The following is a 20,656-nucleotide window of genomic DNA, read 5'->3' on the forward strand; positions in this document are numbered from 1 at the left end:
CGTACATTTTCCATTTTTAGGGGCATAATCATTTGAAGGAATATATGAACCAAAATACATTGACAATATTTTTTTTCATTAAGGAATCCAGCTATATTAACATGAGAATTTTACATTTTATTTTTTTTAATTTAAAAAATATGTTTTATAAGAAAAGAAGGATTTCATATGTGGAAAATTAATCAAAGTAATTCATTTATTTTTGACCATATCAGTATCAAGAAGCAAGGTGTCAGACATTCATGACCAAACTAAGGAGAGTGTAATTGCTGAGGAAGCAGAGTCGTTGTTTATAAAAGCAGCAGCTCTGGACATTTGCTCTAGCTGACGGGCATCTAAGACGGGTGAGTACAGTAAAGGATTCAGCTACCATGTTTTATCTACTGTGTATTATATGCTCTCATTAAGTTTATATTTTACACTTTTAAGTGTTGGGTTATTATATTTTTTAATGGCATTGAAAATTTTGCTTTTTGAATTGATTCTTAAACTAAAGAGTAAAGTGTCCATTGATATACCTTTACTTATTTTATAGCACCTTGACATACACAGGATACCAAGGAATTTCTGTTTGCATCAGCTGAGGTAAACTCCACAAATCAAAAAGAATGGATGTTAATTATGGTTTGTATAATAAGTACAGTATTTGAATTATGTGTCAATCCATCATATTTTCAGTCTCTAGTAAAGTGCCACCATGAGCACAGACGCGGAGATGGCGCAGTATGGCCCAGCGGCCATTTACCTCCGCAAGCCAGAAAAGGAGAGGATTGAGGCCCAGACTGCTCCATTTGATGCCAAGACGGCCTTCTTTGTGACTGATACTGATGAGATGTATGTCAAGGGGAAACTCGTCAAGAAGGAGGGTGGTAAAGCCACTGTTGAGACAGATGGAGGAAAGGTAGATGAATAATCTATGTACTTTATCTGTTTGTTAAATATATAATGCCGAACTGTGAAAGATGAAGTTGTCTGATGGATCATTAAAATCTATTCAGACGGTCACTGTAAAGGAGGATGAAATCCACCCTAGAAACCCTCCAAAGTTTGATAAGATGGAGGACATGGCCATGATGACCCACCTTAATGAGCCATCTGTGTTGTTTAACCTCAAAGAGCGTTATGCATCATGGATGATCTACGTAAGTTTTCACATTGCTGTGTGTGAGAGGAAAGTATCATGCTGATCTGTAAATGTTTAAATGATATTTATTGTCTATGATACAGACCTACTCTGGGTTGTTCTGTGTTGTCGTCAATCCCTACAAGTGGCTTCCTGTATATGATGCTACATGTGTAGCAGCATACAGAGGAAAGAAGAGGATTGAGGCTCCACCCCACATCTTCTCCATCTCTGACAATGCCTATCAGGCCATGCTCACTGGTAAGCTCAATTTCCTATTAAAGCCTTTAAATGCATTTAGGACTTCTACTTAAAGAGATGACCATTAATCATTGTGTGAAAAAAATTGCTTCTTACCACATAGCTACTTATAAGTGATAGGAAATAAATGAATACTAAGATTATTCAAGACATGCTTATATGTTTTTCTTTTAGATCGTGAGAACCAGTCTGTCCTGATTACGTGAGTATAATAAAAACTGTATGCAAAATATATAAAAACGATATAAAGGCATTTTAACAATGTGTCCCCTAAACCCCAGTGGAGAATCCGGTGCGGGAAAGACTGTCAACACCAAACGTGTCATCCAGTACTTTGCAACAATTGCAGCTCTTGGAGCTAAGAAGGCTGAGCCAGCAGCTGGCAAAATACAGGTAGATTCTTTATTCTGCGTCAAAGTCTTTGTGACAGAAAAAGAAAATGAATTTTGGAAGATCAGCTCACATAAAAACAATATATTCTTGCAGGGCTCTCTTGAGGATCAGATTGTTGCTGCCAACCCTCTGTTGGAGGCCTACGGTAATGCCAAGACTGTGAGGAATGACAACTCCTCTCGATTTGTAAGTGATTAAAATGAGTTAATGTAAATGAGCTTTTTACTACTTGCTCTCATGAAAGGCAATATTAATAAAGATCTACCCCTGTAGGGTAAATTCATCAGGATTCACTTTGGCACATCTGGCAAGCTGTCTTCAGCTGATATTGAAACATGTAAGTTTGAACCACAGTGTAAATTACCATTATCTGTGATAGAAATTGTTTTACAGCACATAAAGAGATGAGTCACTTAATTTCAGAAGAAGTAATATTGTCTGTTGTGGTGGAACACACGGATGCATGAACAGTGTGGTTACGCTATATATATAAGTTATATACTGTAACCCAGCAGTTATCGTGTGTAAGTATAAGTAGGAACATATTGCAACTTCACGGAACATTTAAAGTATAATAAGGTATACTGTGAAGCACGTTATAAGTAAAGCAACAGAACTGAAAAAAGTTTCAAACACGCCCAATGACAGCCAAGGAAATAAATGCATGTATGATCCATTTTGCAGTTTTGACTGTGATGTCTCATGTCTACAGTGTCAAAATTAATCTGTTGTCCTTAGATCTGCTGGAGAAGTCCCGTGTCACCTTCCAGTTGTCTGCTGAGAGGAGCTACCATATCTTCTATCAGCTGATGACAGGCCACAAACCTGAGCTTCTGGGTATGCTGACAGGACACCTAAATTTAAATTTTAAAACCATTAAAATCACATTCTAAGCAAAAAAACAAGTTAACTTCATTTCTCCTTTCAGAGGCTCTTCTGATCACAACTAACCCTTATGACTATCCAATGATCAGTCAGGGTGAAATCACTGTCAAGAGCATCGATGATGTGGAGGAGTTCATTGCAACAGATGTAAAATCACATTTGACACAGAATCTTATACTTAACCATAAATATCTTCTTTTGTTTTATTTATTGATAGCTAATTTCATTTTTTTCTTACAGACTGCAATTGACATCTTGGGCTTTACTGGTGATGAGAAGTTAAGCATCTACAAGCTGACTGGTGCTGTGATGCATCATGGCAACATGAAATTCAAGCAGAAGCAGCGTGAAGAGCAGGCTGAACCTGATGGCAATGAGGGTATTGTGAAAAATTTCTATAATGGAGAAATGTTTGAAGTATTTGTATTTATTAGGTATTATAATGATTTGTTTTAATCCAACAGTGGCTGACAAGATTGCGTACCTATTGGGCCTGAACTCGGCTGATATGCTGAAAGCTTTGTGCTACCCAAGAGTCAAGGTTGGCAATGAGATGGTGACCAAAGGTCAGACCGTCCCACAGGTAATTCATAAAAGGGAGACTTGTATAATCATATTATAATTATAAACATTATAGCTGTATTCATATGGTTTTGTATAATTATAAATTCTTGTTTGCCAGGTCAACAATGCTGTCTCGGCTCTGTGCAAATCTATCTATGAGAAAATGTTCTTGTGGATGGTTATCCGTATCAATGAGATGCTGGACACAAAGCAGCCCAGACAGTTCTTCATTGGAGTGCTGGATATCGCTGGGTTTGAGATCTTTGATGTGAGCACTTGAAACATTTCAACACATTTCTTAAACTTTAAAGACTTTATTGCCATGAAGTTAGACATGGTTGTACTATTACAGTTCAACAGCTTGGAGCAACTCTGCATCAACTTCACCAATGAGAAACTGCAACAGTTTTTCAACCATCACATGTTTGTCCTGGAGCAAGAGGAGTACAAGAAAGAAGGCATTCAATGGGAGTTCATTGACTTTGGTATGGACTTGGCTGCTTGCATTGAGCTTATTGAGAAGGTAAACAGCTGCTCAGGAAGAAATGTACATGTGGTTGCATATGTTACCTCCCTTGAAATTTTAATATGATTTGTGCCATTTTCTCAGCCAATGGGCATCTTCTCCATCCTTGAAGAGGAGTGCATGTTCCCCAAGGCCTCTGACACAACGTTCAAGAACAAGCTGCACGATCAGCATCTTGGCAAGACCAAAGCATTTGAGAAACCAAAGCCTGGAAAGGGCAAGGCTGAGGCACACTTCTCCCTGGTTCACTATGCTGGTACAGTGGACTACAATATCACTGGCTGGCTGGACAAGAACAAGGACCCACTGAATGACTCAGTTGTGCAGCTCTACCAGAAGTCTTCAAACAAACTGCTGGGCTTCCTGTACGCAGCCCATGCTGGAGCTGAAGGTAAGAAAAAAAAGTGCTCACAAACTCCCATGTCCAGTACAGATAGCTACAATGTGCATACTGCAGGCTAAAATTATACAGTGAAAAATATTTTTTCAATTCCAGTAATGAAATTTACTGTTTATGAAAACAGAGGCTGCTGGTGGTGGTGGCAAGAAGGGTGGCAAGAAGAAGGGTGGTTCCTTCCAGACCGTGTCTGCTCTTTTCAGAGTATGTATAGATTTTTATATATATATATATATATATATATATATATATATATATATATATATATATATATATATATATATATATGGGTGTTTATATATATATATATATATATTAAAAAAAAACACAGACAAAAAAAAACATATATATATATATATATATATATATATATATATATATATATATATATATATATATATATATATATATATATGGTTTTTTTTGTCTGTGTTTTTTTTTAATATATATATATATATATAAAAACACCCAGCACGCCCCTGCGGGCAGTTTATCCTTCAAGCTCGGGTCCTCTACCAGAGGCCTGGGAGCTTGAGGGTCCTGCGCAGTATCTTAGCTGTTCCCAGGACTGCGCTCTTCTGGACAGAGATCTCTGATGTTATTCCCGGGATCTGCTAGAGCCACTCGCCTAGCTTGGGAGTCACCGCACCTAGTGCTCCGATTACCACGGGGACCACCATTACCTTCACCCTCCACATCCTCTCGAGCTCTTCTCTGAGCCCTTGGTATTTCTCCAGCTTCTCGTGTTCTTTCTTCCTGATATTGCTGTCATTGGGAACCGCTACATCGATCACTACGGCCGTCTTCTTCTGTTTGTCTACCACCACTATGTCCGGTTGGTTAGCCACCACCATTTTGTCCGTCTGTATCTGGAAGTCCCACAGGATCTTAGCTCGGTCATTCTCCACCACCCTTGGGGGCATCTCCCATTTTGACCTCGGGACTTCCAGGTTATACTCGGCACAGATGTTCCTGTACACTATGCCGGCCACTTGGTTATGGCGTTCCATGTATGCCTTGCCTGCTAGCATCTTGCACCCTGCTGTTATGTGCTAGATTATCTCTGGGGCATCTTTACACAGCCTGCACCTGGGGTCTTGCCTGGTGTGATAGACCCCAGCCTCTATGGATCTTGTACTCAGAGCTTGTTCTTGTGCTGCCATGATTAGTGCCTCTGTGCTGTCTTTCAGTCCAGCTTTGTCCAGCCACTGGTAGGATTTCTGGATATCAGCCACCTCCTCTATCTGCCGGTGGTACATACCGTGCAGGGGCCTATCCTTCCATGATGGTTCCTCGTCTCCCTCCTCTTTCTTGGGTTTCTGCTGCCTGAGGTATTCACTGAGCAATCGGTCAGTTGGGGCCATCTTCCCAATGTATTCTTGGATGTTCGTTGTCTCATCCTGGACTGTGGCGCTGACACTCACCAGTCCCCGGCCCCCTTCCTTCCGCTCCCGCTGAGGCACAGAAACAACTGAGGAATGTCCAAGCGTACAGCCTCAGGGTGCTGGACTTGGGGTGAAACCCTCCATGCATGGTAAGGAGCTTTCTTGTCTTTATGTCAGTGGCTTCTATCTCCTCCTTTGGCCAGCCTATTACCCCAGCAGGGTACCTGATCACGGGCAGGGCGTACTTGTTGATGACCCGGATCTTGTTCTTACCATTCAGCTGACTCCTCAGGACTTGCATGACCCTCTGCAGGTACTTGGTGGTTGCAGCTTTTCTAGCGGCCTCTTCATTGTTCCCATTCCCCTGCGGGATCCCCAGGTACTTGTAACTGTCCTCTATGTCTGCAATGTTGCCTTCTGGTAGTTCAATCCCCTCAGTTCTGACTACCTTCCCTCTCTTTGTTACCATCCGACTACACTTCTCCAGTCCGAACGACATTCCAATGTCATTGCTGTATAGCCTGGTAGTGTGGATCAGTGAATCGATGTCTCGTTCACTCTTGGCATACAGCTTGATGTCATCCATGTACAGGAGGTGGCTGACAACTGCTCCGTTCCGTAATCGGTATCCGTAGCCAGTCTTCTAATGATCTCACTGAGGGGGTTCAGGCCTATGCAGAACAGCAGTGGGGACAGAGCATCTCCTTGGGAGATCCCGCACTTGATGGTGACTTGTGCTATGGGCTTGGAGTTGGCCTCCAGTGTTGTACGCCACATCCCCATTGAGTTCCTGATGAAGGCTCTTAGGGTCCCATTGATCTTGTACAATTCTAGGCATTCCAGTATCCAGCTGTGGGGCATTGAGTCATAGGCCTTCTTGTAATCAATCCAGACAGTGCACAGGTTGGTCAGTCTGGTCTTGCAGTCTCGGCTGACTGTTCTGTCTACCAGTAGCTGGTGTTTTGCACCTCTGGTATTCTTGCCAATTCCTTTCTGTGTCCCGCTCATGTATTGACCCATGTGCCTGTTCATCTTAGCCGATATGATGCGATATGATTTGATTCCGGGTGTCTCTCGTTAACTAGCAGCTGGTTCATTTGTGCTGCCAGACGCTCGTGGAGTGCAGTCAGCTTCTTTAGCCAGTAGGCATGAACCATGTCAGGCCCTGGTGCTGTCCAACTCTTCATACTGGAGACCCTTTCTTGGATATCTGCCACTGTGATGGTTACTGGACCCTGTTCAGGGAGGTCGCTGTGGTCTGCCCTCAGATCCACTAGCCACTGAGCATTGCCGTTATGGATTGCATCCTTCTCCCATATGCTCTTCCAGTATTGCTCCGTCTCCAGCCTTGGTGGTGCTGTTCTCTTATTATTATTGTTCCCTTGCCACTGAGAGTACACCTTTGCTGGTTCTGTGGAGAACAGCTGGTTTATTCTCCTGCCTTCTATCTCTCTGGTGTACCTCCTCAACCGGGTGGCCAAGGCTGTGAGTCTTTGCTTGGCAGTTTCCAAGGCCTCAGGTATGGACAGCTTGCTGTATTTCTGCAACTCCGTTAGTTGGCTAACCTCCCTCCGTGCTACTTTGATCTTGCCCTCTAGCCTCCTCCTCCATGGAGGGTACTGCCCCTTGTGGCTGTTCAACTTGTAGCCAAGCATCTCACTGATCACTGCTGCCATATTGTAGATCAGCTTGTTAGTGTCGGTAATCGTGGTTGTAGGTATTGTCCGTAGTGCTGCATTACCATCATCTAGCAGACCTTCTGAGGGTACTTCACGTAATCTTGGTAACCGGCTATGGGGGATCCAGGTTTCAAGCTTGGCCATGATCCTATTTTTCAGGTCAGTTCCTCTCGCACTCAATGATCCTTCTCCTATCACACTTGGGGCTATGTACCCAATCTCGGGTGGGGGTGATGATATCTCCCCCTTGACCTGGCGTCCTGACTCCTCCTTGCCGTAGCATTTGTGTTGTACCTCGTCAATCTCTAGCTGTGAGAGCAGTCCCTTCTTTCGAATGTTGATATATATATATATATATATATATATATATATAGATATAGATATATAGATAGATATAGATATGTGTGTAAATTAAATGCTCATTTTTAAATAGTATCAACCTATTATCTAATGATGCTGATCTACAGGAGAATCTGGCCAAGCTGATGACCAACTTAAGAAGCACTCATCCTCACTTTGTCCGTTGCCTGATTCCCAATGAGACAAAGACCCCAGGTACCCTACAGTAATATTAACTGTAAAAATGACAGTAAGAATATAGAAAAGATTTGAAACATTATGCATTTCTGACTCTCAGGCCTTATGGAGAACTTCCTGGTCATCCACCAGCTGAGGTGTAACGGTGTACTGGAGGGCATCAGAATCTGCAGAAAGGGTTTCCCCAGCAGAATCCTCTATGGTGACTTCAAGCAGAGGTGACAGCACATTACAATATTGGAAAGGAAAAATGGTTTCATGGTTGTTGTAAAGGACAAACTTGAATATGATGGAAGAAAAATCTAAGTAACAACTGTAATTGTATCTCTCTTGAAGATACAAAGTGTTGAATGCCAGTGTCATCCCTGAGGGACAGTTCATTGACAACAAGAAAGCTTCAGAGAAGCTGCTTGGCTCCATTGATGTGGATCACACACAATACATGTTTGGGCACACAAAGGTACACTTCATTATATTAATAGACATTAACAAAAACTGTCCCTTTGTACTTGTACTTATGTTTTCAATGATTAAATAGGTGTTCTTCAAAGCTGGTCTGCTGGGCACTCTTGAGGAGTTGAGAGATGAGAAACTGGCTGAGCTGGTGACCATGACTCAGGCTCTCTGCAGAGGATACGTCATGAGGAAAGAGTTTGTGAAGATGATGGAGAGGAGGTAACATTATCATAGTAAACTCTATTGTATTCTCTTTTGTATTTCCTTCCTCATATTAAGATCCTACGACACTAAAAGTAACACTCTCATGTTTGGTTTTTAGAGAATCTATCTACACCATCCAGTACAACATCCGTTCTTTCATGAATGTCAAGAACTGGCCATGGCTGAAAGTATATTTCAAGATCAAGCCTCTTCTGAAGAGTGCTGAGACTGAGAAGGAGTTGCAGAACATGAAGGAGAACTATGATAAGATGAAGACAGACCTGGCTGCTGCTCTGGCTAAGAAGAAGGAACTGGAAGAGAAGATGGTCAGCCTGCTGCAGGAGAAGAATGACCTGCAACTTCAAGTGGCTGCAGTAAGTAGTAGAGAAAAGTATACATTGCACCTATAGTTCATGTATATAAGGTAGATATAAAAAGACCACATGTTTGTCTCTCCCTCTGATTATTTATTTGCTAAAACAAAAGTGTAGTTAAAATTATGATTTTAACTACACTTTTGTCACAAATAATCTAACTTGTGTGTTCAACATGTATTATAGGAAGTTGACAATCTCTCCGATGCTGAAGAAAGGTGTGAGGGGCTCATTAAGAGCAAAATCCAGCTTGAAGCAAAACTCAAAGAGACAAGTGAGAGACTGGAGGATGAAGAGGAAATCAATGCTGAGCTGACTGCTAAGAAGAGGAAGCTGGAGGATGAATGCTCTGAGCTGAAGAAGGACATTGATGACTTGGAGCTCACCTTGGCCAAAGTGGAGAAGGAGAAACATGCCACAGAAAACAAGGTTCAGTTCATTTTGATTGTATACTTAGTTCAATTAAAACATGTAATGTTGTTCTTTGAATATACATGTTAAACGATCAAATAATCAGCAAAATCTCGAACAAAATTAAACTTAATGTATTCACATTGTTTCAGGTGAAAAACCTGACAGAGGAGATGGCATCTCAAGATGAGTCAATTGCCAAGTTGACTAAGGAGAAGAAAGCCTTACAAGAGGCCCATCAGCAAACACTGGATGATCTCCAGGCAGAAGAAGACAAAGTCAACACTCTGACCAAGTCCAAAACAAAGCTGGAACAGCAAGTTGATGATGTAAGAAAACTATAAAAATTACGTTGTTGTTTTTTGTTTTTTATGGAAAGAATTTTAGTGCTGAATCATTGTCATACCAACCACTTGAATCAACTGACATGACTTTATAGCTTGAGGGTTCACTGGAGCAAGAGAAGAAGCTCCGCATGGACCTTGAGAGAGCCAAGAGGAAGCTGGAGGGAGATCTGAAACTGGCCCAGGAATCCATAATGGATCTGGAGAATGACAAGCAGCAGTCTGATGAGAAAATCAAGAAGTAGGGCTTTTTTTGCAAATAATTTTATTTACACACACTGCATTGCAATAATCATATGGACTATGATCGTAAAACCATACTTCTTCCACACCAAGGAAGGACTTTGAAATCAGCCAACTTCTCAGCAAAATTGAAGATGAACAATCCCTTGGTGCTCAACTTCAGAAGAAGATCAAAGAACTTCAGGTAACACTAACGACCAGTGTTCATAAAGAATATTGTTCATTATAATTCAAAAACCTACTTTAGTTCAGGTTCTAATCGATAAATCCAAATAATTTCAAACTAGGCTCGTATTGAGGAGCTGGAAGAGGAGATTGAGGCTGAGAGGGCAGCTCGGGCTAAGGTAGAGAAGCAGAGAGCCGACCTCTCCAGGGAGCTTGAAGAGATCAGCGAGAGGCTCGAGGAAGCTGGTGGAGCAACAGCTGCTCAGATTGAGATGAACAAGAAGCGAGAGGCTGAGTTCCAGAAACTGCGTCGTGATCTTGAGGAATCAACTCTGCAGCATGAAGCTACTGCAGCAGCTCTCCGTAAGAAGCAGGCTGACACTGTTGCAGAGCTCGGAGAGCAGATCGACAACCTCCAGCGTGTCAAACAGAAGCTGGAGAAAGAGAAGAGCGAGTACAAGATGGAGATTGATGACCTCTCCAGCAACATGGAGGCTGTTGCTAAAGCAAAGGTGCGGACAGTATTTATAGAGAACAGATTTTTTCTTTTTTACATTTCAGGACCGCCAAAGCAGCTCATTAACTGTTAACATGGATATGACATTACTTGGTGACAGGGCAACTTGGAGAAAATGTGCAGGACTCTTGAGGATCAACTAAGTGAACTCAAAGCCAAAAATGATGAGAATGTTCGTCAGCTGAATGACATTAATGCCCAGAAGGCGAGACTTCAAACAGAGAATGGTAAGTGATGTATAACAAAAACACAGTCTGTCTCTGGAAATTTGTCATTTACAGGTACCTAAAACTACAACCAATCAGTGGGTGAAATGGAACAAACTGGGCTTAATACATGTGTGTTAACTACAGGTGAGTTCAGTCGCCAGCTTGAGGAGAAAGAAGCTCTTGTTTCTCAGCTCACAAGGGGCAAGCAGGCCTTCACTCAGCAGATTGAGGAACTGAAGAGACACGTTGAGGAGGAAGTGAAGGTCTGAAATGTTTTCTCTCTTCTGTTAAATTTCAGCACTTACTAATAAAAACAGAGACAAGTTTTAATCAGTTACAGAGACACTCAGTAACTCTGAGACAGATAATCCTCTAAAATCTTTCTAAGGTTTTACCTCTTAAATTTGTTATCCTCTCAGCATTAGACTTTAAAATTGATTTCAACAAAAAAAAAAATCCCGAAATCTGAAATCAACTGTCACTTCAACAGGCCAAGAATGCCCTGGCTCATGCAGTTCAGTCAGCACGTCATGACTGTGATCTGCTCAGAGAGCAGTTTGAGGAGGAGCAGGAGGCCAAGGCTGAGCTGCAGCGAGGAATGTCCAAGGCCAACAGTGAGGTGGCTCAGTGGCGATCCAAATATGAGACTGATGCCATCCAGCGAACTGAGGAGCTGGAGGAATCCAAGTAAGTCACCATACTTTCATTGTTTAAATTAGTTTTCAGATTTAAAACCAAACAATTCAGCCTTAATTTAAAAAAAATTATTTTAACAACAGGAAAAAGCTTGCCCAGCGCCTGCAGGAGGCTGAGGAATCCATTGAGGCTGTGAACTCCAAGTGTGCCTCACTGGAGAAGACCAAGCAGAGGCTGCAGGGTGAGGTGGAGGACCTCATGATTGATGTGGAGAGAGCTAATTCTCTGGCTGCCAACCTTGACAAGAAGCAGAGGAACTTTGATAAAGTAAAGTTTTAAACATAACCTCTATCATCAAAGGAGAAATTACACCCATTACAACAACTAATTATTTAATTAATACATTTTTAATTAATCTAGGTCCTGGCAGAATGGAAGCAGAAGTATGAGGAGAGCCAGGCAGAGCTGGAAGGAGCCCAAAAGGAGGCTCGTTCTCTCAGCACTGAGTTGTTCAAGATGAAGAACTCATATGAAGAGGCTCTGGATCAACTTGAGACCATGAAGAGAGAGAACAAGAACCTGCAGCGTACGCTTATCTTGCTATAGATCATATGGATATGATTCTAATGTTTATATTCATTTACAGCTTTTGTTGTGGCCAAAACATTTGCATATATCAGCTCCAAGTACTAAAACTCTTGGCTGTGTTTGCTCTGTAGAGGAGATCTCAGATCTGACTGAGCAGATTGGTGAGACTGGAAAGAGCATCCATGAGCTGGAAAAGGCCAAGAAGACTGTTGAGACTGAGAAGTCTGAAATTCAGACAGCTCTGGAGGAAGCTGAGGTAATGTATTTTATAAAAGTGTACTTTGTTTGTAATTACATTTATAAAACTATCCCTTCTCCAGTTTATTTTGAAATAAACCTTTATTTAAAGGGAACTCTGGAGCACGAGGAGGCCAAGATCCTTCGTGTTCAGCTTGAGCTAAACCAGGTAAAAGGTGAGATTGACAGGAAGCTGTCAGAGAAGGACGAGGAGATGGAGCAGATCAAGAGGAACAGCCAGAGGGTGACTGACTCCATGCAGAGCACTCTGGATGCTGAGGTCAGGAGCAGGAATGATGCCCTGAGAGTCAAGAAGAAGATGGAGGGAGACCTGAATGAGATGGAGATTCAGCTGAGCCATGCCAACAGACAGGCTGCTGAGGCACAGAAACAACTGAGGAATGTCCAAGGACAGCTCAAGGTGAGTTGGTAGATTGTGTGTGTGTTTGTGTTTTTTTTAATTAACCTCCAAGCAAACAATGATAATATCATTTGTTTGTTTGTCATCAGGATGCTCAGCTGCACCTGGATGACGCAGTCAGAGGACAGGAAGACATGAAGGAGCAGGTCGCCATGGTGGAGCGCAGAAATGGTCTGATGGTGGCTGAGATTGAGGAGCTGAGAGCCGCTCTGGAGCAGACAGAGAGAGGACGCAAAGTGGCTGAGCAGGAGTTGGTTGATGCTAGCGAGCGTGTTGGACTGCTTCACTCTCAGGTTGGTATTCATTACTTTACAAGAACTTTGAGACATCAGAGAGTGAGAATCACATCATTAAAACGGTTTCTTTTTCATTCAGAACACCAGTCTTTTGAACACCAAGAAGAAGCTGGAGGCTGACCTTGTCCAGGTTCAGGGTGAGGTGGATGATGCAGTTCAGGAAGCAAGAAATGCTGAGGAGAAGGCCAAAAAGGCTATCACTGATGTAAGTTAGTACTTTACAAGCATCTTATCTTTTCAAAATTTTTGTTCATGCTTGATCAATAATGCCAATACCACCCATACTTTCAGGCTGCCATGATGGCTGAGGAGCTGAAGAAGGAGCAGGACACCAGTGCTCACCTGGAGAGGATGAAGAAGAACCTGGAGGTCACAGTCAAGGACCTGCAGCACCGTCTGGATGAGGCAGAGAACCTCGCCATGAAGGGTGGCAAGAAGCAGCTCCAGAAACTGGAATCCAGGGTATGTACTGCATATATTCTTGAGTTATTATTCAAGTATTAAATAAACACTTTGATGCCATCACATGATCTCCACCCATTTTCTTTCTACTCTTAATATTTATTAAAAGCTGATTACTTATCATGGCATTAAAGGTCCGTGAACTAGAAACTGAAGTTGAAGCTGAGCAGAGACGTGGAGCTGATGCTGTTAAAGGAGTCCGCAAATATGAGAGGAGAGTGAAGGAGCTCACCTACCAGGTGATTACACATTTACCTAAACATCTATTACATTTAAGTTCCTAAATTCTTTCTTCTTCAGCCGTCAGTAACAGTTTGTTGTTTATGCAGACTGAGGAGGACAAGAAGAATTTGGTCAGACTTCAGGATCTGGTGGACAAGCTACAGCTCAAAGTCAAGGCTTACAAGAGACAGGCTGAGGAGGCTGTGAGTGAAATGTTTTGGGATTTTTACATATGGAATTCACAGCTTCATAACTGAGATATCTCTCATATATGATCAGATATGTTTTTAAATAAAACATATTATTGCACTGAACAGGAGGAACAGGCCAACACCCACATGTCCAGACTGAGAAAGGTCCAACATGAGATGGAGGAAGCTCAGGAACGTGCTGACATTGCTGAATCTCAGGTCAACAAACTGAGAGTCAAGAGCCGTGATGCTGGAAAGGTAATTCATCTAATTCGTTTACACAACATTTAATGTTGATCAGATGAGTGTTTGATATAATGTTGAATGTTGTTTGCTTTGTATTATTAATTTGCTTTGATTTGAAGAGAGTAGAGAGTGTAGATACTTGTACAAAAACAACACGCAATAAATTGCTTACTGTTAATATGCGTTGAATAATTTTACCTTTCATTATTTTTTTCAGGGTGAAAGTGCTGAATAAGACACATTCTTTTGGAACTTTTTGGCAGTGTTCATAAAATATGAACTAACTGTTAAATTGTCTGCTTATGATGTATTAATTCAATAAACACTTTCATTATGATTTCATGAAATGTAAAGAGTTTTATTTATTGTATGTTCTAAAATATTCACTATCAAACATACAATGTTTAACACAGTAATTTCTTGAAAACAGCACTTTTCCTTTACCTTTAAAAGAAAACCACATTTCACAAAAACTATGATAATTTAAAAGTAAATTTTTTGCAATCCTAAAAAAATTGTGCTTCACAAGCAAATTTTCCATTAAACAACAATTAATTTCCATTGTCACATCAGTTAAACAAATGGCTGCATATGTCAATATTTTTTTAATTAATCTGTAAATGCTTTATAAGCCATTATTAATGCGGTCTTTCGCTACTCTGGTTAAAAATGATAAGTCACTTAGATAACTTAAAGATATTATTGTTTGGCTTTTCTCAGTGTTTTATTTGTTCGTGAGTAAATCTAAACAAATAAATATCTAAACAATAATAACAGTGACATTTAAGTTAATTTATCCGATAAATAAACATTGTAAAATATATATATATACACACACACACACACACACACATATATATGTGTATGTATATATATATATATATATATATTAGGGGTGCAACGATATTCGTATCGATATTGAACCGTTCGATACAGTGCTTTCGGTTCGGTACGCATATGTATCGAACAATACAACATTTGTAATTTATTTTATCAACTTTCCTTCTGACGATGCTGTCTGTGTTGAGCACTCAGTGAATCTGCGTTCGACTACTCCGCCTAGGCTGCACTGTCGAGCGCAGATCCACTGAGTGCTCAACACAGACAGCATAGTCAGAAGGAAGAGCGCAGGGCACCTCCCCCACCCTCATTCAGATCTGGCGTTTGGAATTATTTTGGTTTTCATGTGATGTATGACCCTGAAGGTAAGCGAGTCATGGACTAAAGTAACACAGTATGTTGGATGTTCCATGCAATGCTCAATTACATGGGTGGGAACTAGTGTGTTAGCGCAGTTAGCTCGTTAACGTGTTGGCCGTCTAGCCCCACGCACGGGGCGATCGGCGGTAGCTCGTTAACGGAGATTTGCCGTGTTGTGGCGTTAAGGTCATTTCAATGAGATTAACCTGAAAGCAATAGTGGGAACACAACGAATATGACTGCACATTTACGCCGACATCATCCTAGTGCAAAGACCAAAACAACAAGCATGCTACTAACTTTAGCCGAGTCATTTAGACAGCTGTTAGCACATGATTCTCCTTATGCTGCTGAGAATATAGCCCAGAAGAAGCGGATAGTATAGCTTTTATTTTGGAAAGAGACATTTCTCTGTAATAAACTCTCTTTTCCAAAGATGAGTGATTCCTCAATCAGATACAGGGCTCGCAATATCGCTAGCCCGACGTCCTGGAGCTAGCGATTTTTTTCAGACGGGCTACCAAAATCTATCTCTTCCCTGCCCATCGGGCTACTGTAGGAAGGAAAAATATATGTCAATGCTTTTGCATTCTTTCAGAAATGTAGGATCCCCCGTAGCCGGTTACCAAGATTACGTGAAGTACCCTCAGAAGGTCTGCTAGATGATGTTAATGCAGCACTACGGACAATACCTACAACCACGATTACCGAAACTAACAAGCTGATCTACAATACGGCAGCAGTGATCAGTGAGATGCTTGGCTACAAGTTGAACAGCCACAAGGGGCAGTACCCTCCATGGAGGAGGAGGCTAGAGGGCAAGATCAAAGTAGCACGGAGGGAGGTTAGCCAACTAACGGAGTTGCAGAAATACAGCAAGCTGTCCATACCTGAGGCCTTGGAAACTGCCAAGCAAAGACTCACAGCCTTGGCCACCCGGTTGAGGAGGTACACCAGAGAGATAGAAGGCAGGAGAATAAACCAGCTGTTCTCCACAGAACCAGCAAAGGTGTACTCTCAGTGGCAAGGGAACAATAAGAGAACAGCACCACCAAGGCTGGAGACGGAGCAATACTGGAAGAGCATATGGGAGAAGGACGCAACCCATAACGGCAATGCTCAGGGGCTAGTGGATCTGAGGGCAGACCACAGCGACCTCCCTGAACAGGGTCCAGTAACCATCACAGTGGCAGATATCCAAGAAAGGGTCTCCAGTATGAAGAGTTGGACAGCACCAGGGCCCGACATGGTTCACGCCTACTGGCTAAAGAAGCTGACTGCACTCCACGAGCGTCTGGCAGCACAAATGAACCAGCTGCTAGTTAACGAGAGACACCCGGAATGGCTAACCGAAGGTCGGACGGTCCTGATCCCCAAGGACCCCAAGAAGGGACTGGTCCCCTCCAACTACCGACCAATAACCTGCCTCAGTACTACATGGAAGCTCCTGTCAGGCATCATATCAGCTAAGATGAACAGGCACATGGGTCAATACATGAGTGGGACACAGAAAGGAATTGGCAAGAATACCAGAGGTGCAAAACACCAGCTACTGGTAGACAGAACAGTCAGCCGAGACTGCAAGACCAGACTGACCAACCTGTGCACTGTCTGGATTGATTACAAGAAGGCCTATGACTCAATGCCCCACAGCTGGATACTGGAATGCCTAGAATTGTACAAGATCAATGGGACCCTAAGAGCCTTCATCAGGAACTCAATGGGGATGTGGCGTACAACACTAGAGGCCAACTCCAAGCCCATAACACAAGTCACCATCAAGTGCGGGATCTCCCAAGGAGATGCTCTGTCCCCACTGCTGTTCTGCATAGGCCTGAACCCCCTCAGTGAGATCATTAGAAGACTGGCTACGGATACCGACTACGGAACGGAGCAGTTGTCAGCCACCTCCTGTACATGGATGACATCAAGCTGTATGCCAAGAGTGAACGAGACATCGATTCACTGATCCACACTACCAGGCTATACAGCAATGACATTGGAATGTCGTTCGGACTGGAGAAGTGTAGTCGGATGGTAACAAAGAGAGGGAAGGTAGTCAGAACTGAGGGGATTGAACTACCAGAAGGCAACATTGCAGACATAGAGGACAGTTACAAGTACCTGGGGATCCCGCAGGCAAATGGGAACCATGAAGAGGCCACTAGAAAGGCTGCAACCACCAAGTACCTGCAGAAGGTCAGGCAAGTCCTGAGGAGTCAGCTGAATGGTAAGAACAAGATCCGGGCCATCAACACGTACGCCCTGCCCGTGATCAGGTACCCTGCTGGGGTAATAGGCTGGCCAAAGGAGGAGATAGAAGCCACTGACATAAAGACAAGAAAGCTCCTTACCATGCATGGAGGGTTTCACCCCAAGTCCAGCACCCTGAGGCTGTACGCTAAGCGGAAGGAAGGGGGCCGGGGACTGGTGAGTGTCAGCACCACAGTCCAGGATGAGACAACGAACATCCAAGAATACATTGGGAAGATGGCCCCAACTGACCGAGTGCTCAGTGAATACCTCAGGCAGCAGAAACCCAAGAAAGAGGAGGGAGACGAGGAACCATCATGGAAGGACAGGCCCCTGCACGGTATGTACCACCGGCAGATAGAGGAGGTGGCTGATATCCAGAAATCCTACCAGTGGCTGGACAAAGCTGGACTGAAAGACAGCACAGAGGCACTAATCATGGCAGCACAAGAACAAGCTCTGAGTACAAGATCCATAGAGGCTGGGGTCTATCACACCAGGCAAGACCCCAGGTGCAGGCTGTGTAAAGATGCCCCAGAGACAATCCAGCACATAACAGCAGGGTGCAAGATGCTAGCAGGCAAGGCATACATGGAACGCCATAACCAAGTGGCCGGCATAGTGTACAGGAACATCTGTGCCGAGTATAACCTGGAAGTCCCGAGGTCAAAGTGGGAGATGCCCCCAAGGGTGGTGGAGAATGACCGAGCCAAGATCCTGTGGGACTTCCAGATACAGACGGACAAAATGGTGGTGGCTAACCAACCGGACATAGTGGTGGTAGACAAACAGAAGAAGACGGCCGTAGTGATCGATGTAGCGGTTCCCAATGACAGCAATATCAGGAAGAAGGAACACGAGAAGCTGGAGAAATACCAAGGGCTCAGAGAAGAGCTCGAGAGGATGTGGAGGGTGAAGGTAATGGTGGTCCCCGTGGTAATCGGAGCACTAGGTGCGGTGACTCCCAAGCTAGGTGAGTGGCTCCAGCAGATCCCGGGAATAACATCGGAGATCTCTGTCCAGAAGAGCGCAGTCCTGGGAACAGCTAAGATACTGCGCAGGACCCTCAAGCTCCCAGGCCTCTGGTAGAGGACCCGAGCTTGAACGATAAACCGCCCGCAGGGGCGTGCTGGGTGTTTTTTTATACATATATATATATATATATATATATATATATATATATATATATATATATATATATATATATATATACATACATACATACATACATACATACATACATACAGGGAGTGCAGGGTTATTAGGCAAGTTGTATTTTTGAGGAATAATTTTATTATTGAACAACAACCATGTTCTCAATGAACCCAAAAAACTCATTAATATCAAAACTGAATGTTTTTGGAAGTAGTTTTTAGTTTTAGCTATTTTAGGGGGATATCTGTGTGTGCAGGTGACTATTACTGTGCATAATTATTAGGCAACTTAACAAAAAACAAATATATACCCATTTCAATTATTTATTTTTACCAGCGAAACCAATATAACATCTCCACATTCACAAATATACATTTCTGACATTCAAAAACAAAACAAAAACAAATCAGTGACCAATATAGCCACCTTTCTTTGCAAGGACACTCAAAAGCCTGCCATCCATGGATTCTGTCAGTATTTTGATCTGTTCACCATCAACATTGCGTGCAGCAGCAACCACAGCCTCCCAGACACTGTTCAGAGAGGTGTACTGTTTTCCCTCCTTGTAAATCTCACATTTGATGATGGACCACAGGTTCTCAATGGGGTTCAGATCAGGTGAACAAGGTAGCCATGTCATTAGTTTTTCTTCTTTTATACCCTTTCTTGCCAGCCACGCTGTGGAGTACTTGAACGCGTGTGATGGAGCATTGTCCTGCATGAAAATCATGTTTTTCTTGAAGGATGCAGACTTCTTCCTGTACCACTGCTTGAAGAAGGTGTCTTCCAGAAACTGGCAGTAGGACTGGGAGTTGAGCTTGACTCCATCCTCAACCCGAAAAGGCCCCACAAGCTCATCTTTGATGATACCAGCCCAAACCAGTACTCCACCTCCACCTTGCTGGCGTCTGAGTCGGACTGGAGCTCTCTGCCCTTTACCAATCCAGCCACGGGCCCATCCATCTGGCCCATCAAGACTCACTCTCATTTCATCAGTCCATAAAACCTTAGAAAAAACAGTCTTGAGATATTTCTTGGCCCAGTCTTGACGTTTCAGCTTGTGTGTCTTGTTCAGTGGTGGTCGTCTTTCAGCCTTTCTTACCTTGGCCATGTCTCTGAGTATTGCACACCTTGTGCTTTTGGGCACTCCAGTGATGTTGCAGCTCTGAAATATGGCCAAACTGGTGGCAAGTGGCATCTTGGCAGCTGCACGCTTGACTTTTCTCAGTTCATGGGCAGTTATTTTGCGCCTTGGTTTTTCCACACGCTTCTTGCAACCCTGTTGACTATTTTGAATGAACCGCTTGATTGTTCGATGATCACGCTTCAGAAGCTTTGCAATTTTGAGACTGCTGCATCCCTCTTCAAGATATCTCACTATTTTTGACTTTTCTGAGCCTGTCAAGTCCTTCTTTTGACCCATTTTGCCAAAGGAAAGGACGTTGCCTAATAATTATGCACACCTGATATAGGGTGTTGATGTCATTAGACCACACCTCTTCTCATTACAGAGATGCACATCACCTAATATGCTTAATTGGTAGTAGGCTTTCGAGCCTATACAGCTTGGAGTAAGACAACATGCATGAAGAGGATGATGTGGACAAAATACTCATTTGCCTGATAATTCTGCACTCCCCGTATATTAGTGATACTATTATACATTTTTTCATGAAGTTATTTCCAGTAATGTAAAAAATCATATCACATGTGTTACGTTAAAAAGGTGACTGTATAACACTGCACCATTTAAAGTCTTTAATTACGTAGTTAAAAATGTTCCTGTAGGGTAAAAATGAGCACATACATACAATAAAACATACTTCACAAAAACGTCTGAAGGTGCCTGATTGTGACTTCTTACTTTCAGTCTAGTTACAGTTATAAAAAATATTCCTTCAGTTAGGAATATTAGCGTTTTAACAGGAAGACATGTGACCATTTCTCAGTATAGTTTTGTATTATTTCCCTTTCAGCAAATCAAGTTGAATTTTTGAGTTTAAGTCCCATCTGTTATAGCTTCACATTTGAAAAACATCATCATGAATTCCCTGTACTTTTGCTGTTTTGCTTCCG

The 20,656-nt window shown here is 42.6% G+C and overlaps 1 protein-coding gene and 1 pseudogene across 3 annotated transcripts in view; both read left to right on the forward strand.

Moving 5' to 3' along the window:
• The first annotated feature begins 323 nt into the window (after positions 1-323).
• LOC113018378 (myosin heavy chain, fast skeletal muscle-like) lies at positions 324-14,309 on the forward strand. 2 transcript variants are annotated; one of them, XM_080300788.1, is made up of 41 exons: positions 324-344; positions 536-585; positions 679-901; positions 999-1,142; positions 1,228-1,384; positions 1,559-1,586; positions 1,666-1,777; positions 1,871-1,963; positions 2,051-2,114; positions 2,516-2,614; positions 2,706-2,809; positions 2,903-3,041; positions 3,127-3,245; positions 3,345-3,494; positions 3,579-3,749; positions 3,837-4,143; positions 4,277-4,353; positions 7,681-7,768; positions 7,851-7,968; positions 8,087-8,210; positions 8,289-8,425; positions 8,529-8,784; positions 8,971-9,213; positions 9,348-9,524; positions 9,635-9,780; positions 9,876-9,966; positions 10,070-10,459; positions 10,565-10,691; positions 10,818-10,936; positions 11,164-11,360; positions 11,453-11,636; positions 11,730-11,895; positions 12,029-12,153; positions 12,247-12,555; positions 12,645-12,848; positions 12,931-13,056; positions 13,143-13,313; positions 13,448-13,552; positions 13,643-13,738; positions 13,853-13,984; positions 14,190-14,309. In XM_080300788.1, exons 3-41 carry the CDS (start codon positions 698-700, stop codon positions 14,205-14,207), a joined length of 5,817 nt encoding a protein of 1,938 aa, XP_080156914.1. In that variant the 5' UTR covers positions 324-344; positions 536-585; positions 679-697; the 3' UTR covers positions 14,208-14,309. The 2 variants fall into 2 exon arrangements, with proteins under 2 accessions (XP_080156914.1, XP_080156913.1); XM_080300787.1 differs by having other exon boundaries at positions 1,666-1,963.
• An 849-nt stretch (positions 14,310-15,158) lies between these two features.
• Positions 15,159-20,656, forward strand: part of LOC113021528 (myosin heavy chain, fast skeletal muscle-like) — a 55,109-nt pseudogene continuing 49,611 nt past the window's right edge. Inside the window, exon 1 of the transcript XR_013908811.1 lies at positions 15,159-15,177. The product of XR_013908811.1 is annotated as a myosin heavy chain, fast skeletal muscle-like (transcript). The remainder of the gene's footprint in view (positions 15,178-20,656) is intronic.

This window comes from Astatotilapia calliptera, chromosome 4, assembly GCF_964374335.1.
Source record: "Astatotilapia calliptera chromosome 4, fAstCal68.1, whole genome shotgun sequence".
NCBI classification, from domain to species: domain Eukaryota; kingdom Metazoa; phylum Chordata; class Actinopteri; order Cichliformes; family Cichlidae; genus Astatotilapia; species Astatotilapia calliptera.

Excerpts from the sequence above, each read along its gene's own strand:
- LOC113018378 (XM_080300787.1), top strand. The coding sequence starts at position 698 with ATGAGCACAGACGCGGAGATGGCGCAGTATGGCCCAGCGGCCATTTAC. Across the intron at positions 8,426-8,528 it reads GTGAAGATGATGGAGAGGAG|AGAATCTATCTACACCATCC; the intron begins GTAACATTATCA and ends TTTGGTTTTTAG. Across the intron at positions 12,556-12,644 it reads ATGTCCAAGGACAGCTCAAG|GATGCTCAGCTGCACCTGGA; the intron begins GTGAGTTGGTAG and ends GTTTGTCATCAG.